This window comes from Etheostoma spectabile, chromosome 13 (genome assembly GCF_008692095.1).
Source record: "Etheostoma spectabile isolate EspeVRDwgs_2016 chromosome 13, UIUC_Espe_1.0, whole genome shotgun sequence".
Lineage (NCBI taxonomy): Eukaryota > Metazoa > Chordata > Actinopteri > Perciformes > Percidae > Etheostoma > Etheostoma spectabile.
The window spans coordinates 19,199,681-19,206,901 of NC_045745.1; the positions used below are offsets into that span (position 1 = coordinate 19,199,681).

At 38.6% G+C, this 7,221-nt stretch overlaps 1 protein-coding gene across 1 annotated transcript in view; it reads right to left on the minus strand.

Annotated features, from left to right (window-relative positions):
* Positions 1-7,221, minus strand: part of LOC116700233 (glucocorticoid receptor) — a 68,800-nt gene that overhangs the window by 12,763 nt on the left and 48,816 nt on the right. Inside the window, exon 5 of the mRNA XM_032533242.1 lies at positions 3,410-3,526. Coding sequence (XP_032389133.1) covers positions 3,410-3,526 — 117 coding nt within the window. The remainder of the gene's footprint in view (positions 1-3,409; positions 3,527-7,221) is intronic.

A 7,221-nucleotide genomic window follows, 5' to 3' on the forward strand; every position in this document is an offset into this window, starting at 1 on the left:
TTCACTGCTGGCTACAAGCTAGCAATCAAACACAACAAAGGCTGTCACTTGAATGGCGTTTGGAGCTAACGTTAGCAATCAAAAAATAATAGACAGCTAAAACGTTTTTGAAATGACTGCCAGCTTAGCTACAACTTACGTTACACCTGCATCGCTAGGCCTGCTACTAAGTATTATTTTCATTAGTTTCTGTTATGTCTTTTCTTGAATTAATGATCAATCATTTTGTCCATAAAACGTCAGAAAATAGTGCAAAAAAACATGTTTGTGTGTAGTGTGAAAGGAACAGCGATGGAATGTTGAGCAGAAACCTGCAACGCAGCCAATAAGAGAGCGGACCGGGAAGCATCACCGACCAGATGTTGCATACTTGTGTCGAACAGAAACGTGGCTGCCAACAATGCCCTTAGAACTTCTGCCTCCCGAGACAGGTGGATGGTTGAAAAGGAGGACAAGCTTGTACAATAATGGCAACAGTGTAAGTACTTTTTTAATGACTGTGTAAGACGTACCAAAACAGAACAGACAAGGAAAAGAGTTGGGCAGATTAAAGATTGATTAAATTGATTAATGTTTGAAACTCTTCTAGTGTGCACCTGACATTACTAGATTAAAGACATTCTATTTCTTAGAGGAACATTTTATTTTTATTTTTTTTGCAGTTTCTCTAGAGTGCAACAACAGCAGTAGCAAATTGCTGTGTTCTTGTATGAGCACATGTAGACTATCTGGGGATCGAATTTGACATTTTCTCTCACTAAATCTGCAAAACATGTCAGTGGTTGAGAGGTTACCATGAAAAAACATGTTTTTTTTTCTACTCTACCTTTTTTAATTTCCTCTGCTGGTGTTTCTATAGCAACTAAGAGCTTTTATGGTAGGAGTTTGTCTGCTGAAGCTCTGATGGCCATTAAATTCCTCTCCCTGTCTTTCTGTCTATTCCTCTGTTTATTAAACTACTTTCACATCCGTCTGAAAAACACTGCACTGTTTACATGCAATTTCACTCGACAATGACAGCAATTTCATGCCCTAAGTAAGCTGAAATACCCAACAACCAAGTTCAAAGGACTTAAGCAGTTGTTGTGCCTAACTAATTGCTTCCCAAGTCCATTTTACTAAACCTTGATTTGCTTAATTGTTGCAATTTGTCCTTAACATGTAACCCTTGAAGCAGAATTAGGCAAAAGATCACAAGATGATCCAAGACTGTGGACTTGTGGTTGATTATGCATTGATCAACATGTGAGGAGGTGGCGCTCTCATACTGCCTCGCCAACATCCCATCCCACATGTACAGAACAGCACAATCATGGACAATGGTGCGCACATACGCACGTTTACAGTTGAATGACTAACAACATCCAATCCACACTGCAGTCTCTCTTTATAAGCTATATTATTGTGGGATATCTGTACACATTCAAGACTTTCCTTAAGAAGTCCTATTTTCCAGAAAACTATTGGCACTGCACTGGGCTAGAGGCCATTTCTTCACTTTCATTATAATTTATTTTAACTTTCTCAAATCCACAGACATCCAAACCATCCAAACCACAAATTTAAAAAAAGATTTTAAAATTCCACAAGGGATCTGCTTTCATCTCTGTCACTATCTTGACAAGCATTGTCTTTTAAGGCTCTCACACATCAACCTGACGGCCGATCTTTGGCAGAAAAGGCAGTTGGACCTCCCTGAGTTGGTCCAAAAAAGTGCCTCGGAACCAAAGAAACGGCAACTTGAATGTACGTTCTGCGCAAGTGCGAGACATAATACGTCTCCATAACAGCAGGCGGCGCTAATCTGTGTCGCCAAAAAAAAGAAAACCGGCGGGTGATTGGACAAACGCGTCACGTGGGTCTGGCTTCTCCGGAATTTCAAAGCCAGACCGTCATGGCCGCTCGTTCAGAATACACTCCAGCAATCAGATTGGCCATTGAGTCCAGCTGCCCGCCTTCCGATTCAACATGTCAAATCGGCCCAAATAAAAGGCCGAGGGCTCCTCTGACTGGCGATGGCACAGAACACACCGAACAGACTCGAGTCACTGACCTCGCCAGACTGTCCGACGGCCAATAATCGGTTGGTGTGTCAGAGCCTTTAACTTAAAGTGAAAATCACAGACTTTAGAGAAATAATACCGCCACAATATTCCTTTGGCTACATAATTATTACAAAAGAAGTAAGAGAGAGGAACCAAAAAAGGTAAAAGCTAAGACTTAAGGCAGAGAGCGACTTGATTACATCAAAATTCCAATATAGTAAGTAAAAGAGGTAAAAGTATGTTTCAGTGATAAACACACTATGAGTGTACACACATCTGTTAAATCTGTCTTTTCCACTTTCATCCCAGCAAAAACATTTGGTGCTCTTTGGAAAAAGAATACAAAAACTAAATAAAAAACAGAGCATATTTGATTTAACATGGTTAAACAAATCTCAACTTGCTAAGACATCTGAACAGACGGGGTATAAAAAGTCAGTGTTGTAACAGTAATCAAAATGTGATATGATAGATGCCAGATTGATAGATTCATAATAGTTGGAATGCTACAACAGCAAATAACTAATATTGACTTCAAGCAATCAGCACTGTATTTATAGAAGGATTCTTAAGGTATGTATATTATAATTAAGTACAATACAGTTTTAAGCAACAAGCATGATTCTAAATATTGCAAAGTTTCATTATTACAGGTATTGTATTTCTCATGAGAAACTTCTCAGAAATTTAAGAGGATGTTGTGACATGACACATTCAAACTAATGTGGCATGCTTACTTTCCATTAACTTGGGTGATGGTGGTTTAGGTAGAAACCAGACGCACAAGGCCGTAGTGGAAAGAGTGGGTGGCAGCCCTGGATAGCCATTGACATGGCACTCACTAAAGGGGAATTTCAATAAGCTACTACTAAAAGACACAGTTACATCAAAAAAGTTCTAATCCTTTGTCTCTTGGTTACCAAATATACGTCCCAAAAAATAAAATGACTATACTAATTTGCTATACATACATTTATCAAATCAAATGTGGCTCCGTTACTGAGGGCTTGAATGAATCCCACCCATCATCTAAAACCACACTTGACCAGTATCTTGTGGCAAACAAATTTGGTTAAGGTCTAATGTTTTCATTCTCCCTCATCCTCTTCCTCCTGATGTAACAAAGTGGGTGAGGAAGGTGTGGGTGGAGGCTAAAAACCTGCGCCCCTTTTTGAGCAATCCACTTAAATCTGCAGGATTTGATCAAATTCCTGTTGTAACTCTACCCTACTCACATAATCTGTTTCAGTTGGAAATACCTCACATTATGAAAGCTAAATCCACTATAACTGCTGTGTCACTGTGCCTTAAAAGTCAGTTTTAATGAAGCCTTGTCTGATTTAAAGATTGGTTCAACTATTTACCTTCCAAGTTCATTCCAGCTTGAAGACATTTCCTGAAGCGGCAGGCTGGACAGTTCTTCCTCCGGATCTTATCAATGATGCAGTCATTTCTCCCTGCACACAGGTAGTTGTGCTGTCCTGTGAAGGGGATAAAGGAGAAGAAGAAAATGGAAAACAATTAAACATTAGCTAGCTAAGAAGGTTTGAGAAGGATTAGCCTGAGCACTATGTATTATGACCACACTAACCACCTGCTGATTCTATAGTAAGCCTGACAAGCCTGTTGCATTCCTCTGATGTTGACAGATTCACTTCCTCAAGTCTGGACTTGCAATGGCATAATCCACAATAGTGTATAGAGCTCTTTTCAGCCCAACAATCAGACAGGGTCCACACATTTATATTGTATGAAGTATGAAAACAGTACATGAATAGGATGTGGGGAAACAAACCAGAGATTAAACTGTGATTACATTAACTTCATCTGACAAAGAGGCAGCATTAGATATTTGAAATTATGTGTCGACTCCATCAAACATTTTTAGAAGAAATGTTTGTCAGTGACATGCAGCAATGCAATTCGCGGTAAACAGGCTTGACCAAACATCTTCTTGCACGGATAATTGCGAAGGTCATCTGTTATCTTAATCCACTGCTAGTCTGTTACAGTACGTCTGTAATTTTGCTAAACACAGAAGGCGTGTGATAATATTAGTCCCATACAAATTGGCATCTCTGGGTTTTGGGGTTGTATTGGCTGCTTTAGCAATTACAAATGTAAGTTTTTACAGCCTTGACATCACATATGGAGGATTATGTCAGTAAATTCAATAACCTACAGACTCTGATTATCCCGTGTGAATGCTACGCACGATACATAGACGTGAGGGGGTAATTTTTTTAATCGCATGAGGTCCCCTGGTAATGCTAGGTCCATGCGAATAGGGCTTTTGTCTTTAATAGTTAGGGATGTTAGGATAAAGCTGGTGATACTCTCCATTTCTGTTGTTGGAAACAAATGTGATGAAAAGACCAAAAATGTTTCTTAATGGTTTCTGACTTTCTTACATTTCTCTTCCTTTTTAGGCCGATGCCCATTTGTTACTGTAGTTTTTAGCCAACATCACTGAAATAGGAATAAAGAGTGTATTTGTTGGGGAAAAGTTTTTGTTTCAGATTCGATGTGCCAGTGAGTATTTACACGCTACAATACAGCAATGCTACAGAAAACAAAAAAAACCTACTACTCTTAACTGATGTGCAGACAGGGTCGAGGTTTAAGACTATGAGTAATTAATTTACCATTGACCGGATCAATGTTATCTTCAGAAGCCTGGCAATTCATTCTGCTGCTATTTACCGATAGTGCCATTTCTGGGCAACACGTCATCTTTGTACTGATATCAGACTGCGGTGCTGTCACATATCAAACAGATTTAAATTTGCACTGCTGATGAGTTGGTTGGATCAAAAGGCATCCATAGTATTTGCAATAAAGGGAAAACATTCCTGAGAATAAATTTAAAAGTAAAAAAAAAAAAAAACATTAATACTGCCAGTACACACAATATCAGAGTGTGCAACATTTATTTTATTTAATGTGAACATATCCGTTCTGTAGCATTAGCCTGGGACACAGTGCAACAGTGTCTTGCTTTTATCACATACTGTAGAGTACTTGTGTGGCAGAGCCTGAAGAGTATCACGTGAAACTTATCTTTCCAGCGTCAACACATTCTTTTGAGTTCAGACTGAGACATAATCAATCTAAAAGACAAAGTTAAGATGCCCCATAGCATTATACAAAGCATGCCATGCTCATTTTTTTTTTAAATTTCACACAACAGTCATTCTTTGAAAACCATTGGTCATGATTAAGTGCTAAATGAGTCACTAACCCAGCAAAGAACGTCAAATCTGCTGCTGAGATCATGTAAAACTGTGGAAAACAGATCATAGGCAGCCATTTAGAAAGACTCTAAGGTTTGTTTTAACTTATTCATTTCAACTAATGGATTCCTAAAAGCTGTTTGAGATCCTAGTCCAACAGGGAAACACAGGGTGCACTGAAGAAGCAACTGTATGCCAGTCGCAAAAGAGCAGAGAAAGAAATGAGATGCAAGCACACAAAGAACAAAGTTGGCTGGAATCTAGACTGTATTTTTCACTTATACTAACTCACTGTTTACTAAATTGACAGGTGATCTGTGCTGTAGTTAACCTAAAAGTTGAACTATTTTCTACTTTATCAAATTAAGCTCTGCAACGGAAAAACACCAAATTGCAGCGCTCCCCTATGAGTTGCATTCTTCCACTAAAAAATGTTGAGTTCACAAGCACTTCTTATTCAGGAGCATATGCACCTTCTGGGTGACTGGATAACTAAATCATAGCATACCCCCCATTGCCAATTACTGTAGATATAACAATATACTGTAGAGGTACGATGGAAGGCCTGCTCATTAGTCACTTCTAGTATAATAGCATTACTCATTGTAGAGCAGATCTACACAGCTATACCACTGAGTGGCTGAAGATTCAACAAATAACCGCATGGAAACCCTGCAATGTGCAGTCTTTTTATAGTTGTGAAACCTGCCACTATATTCTAAATGACTAACTATTACTAACTCTAAATTAGTAACTATTTGTTACTTGTTCTGCATCTGCCACTCTCCAGCAACCCTTCCTTTATTGTACACACTCATTGAGAAGTTACTGCATGATCGCAAAAAAACACCATTGGCTAAAACAAGACCTTACACAAAGTCAACAGTGTTTTGACGAAATGCCTTTTGGGACCATACACATTGTTACTGATCTTTGAAATATCATGTGTTTGATGCAGCTTTTTGAACTAAAGGGCATTCAATATTACTGCTGGCGCCATTTCATAGAACGTCAAAATAACAAGACACAGTGTGTAATTGCTTTTTCTGGTTCACTTATCCTAGCGACAAAGGGTCATGACAGCAGGATATTGGGCTATACATTTAAAATGATATTCCTAATAAAAAAAAAAAGTAAGAACAGCCTTTGAATTTAGAAAAGCCTTAAACCTCGTATTACTAATGTCAAAACCCTTTGAGCATTGTGTTCATGTGTTTGTGTTCATGACTAAATTCCATAATAAGCGGTGAAATAATCAAACCAACGAATCACAAGTTGGCTGGACATGCATACTAGATTCACCCCCAATCTCAACAGCTGGCTATCATTGGTGTCAATATTGACAATGGAAAATATTTGCCGACCAACATCCTTTTCATGATGAAAATGAGAGGACAACTTTGAACTTTTGAAAATAACAAAATGTATTACAATTACATTAACAAATAAAAACTACAGAGAAAGATGAAAAAATAAATAGACACATTAAGAGATTACTAGGACATCTTTCTTCTCAGGAATTATGCCACCCAACATGTCTTTAAAAGTGAGCAAAAAAACTTGATCACATTTGACCTGCTGTCCCTGCCAGCAATGTCAGCTGACACAATAATGGACCTAATTCATCTACAGTCCCAATGAAGATTAATTAGGCTGTCAACCGTCAATATTTTCTTATAGATATTAAAGGTGCCCTGCCACACAAAACAGTTTTTTCTTGGATTTGTTGAAATATGTTAGGTCCATATGTGTTTGTGTTAGATTGTGAATGTGAAAATGAACTGCTACCTCCTCTGTCCGCTCTAGCCCCTGATAAGAAATAAGGAGAGAAATCAGGCCAATCACAAAAGCTGGTCAGTCTGATGTCATGTTGCCGGAGCTCATTACTATTCATGAGCTTGCCCAGTTGCGCTGGGTAAAGGATGCTGATGGCCAGGCTCTCA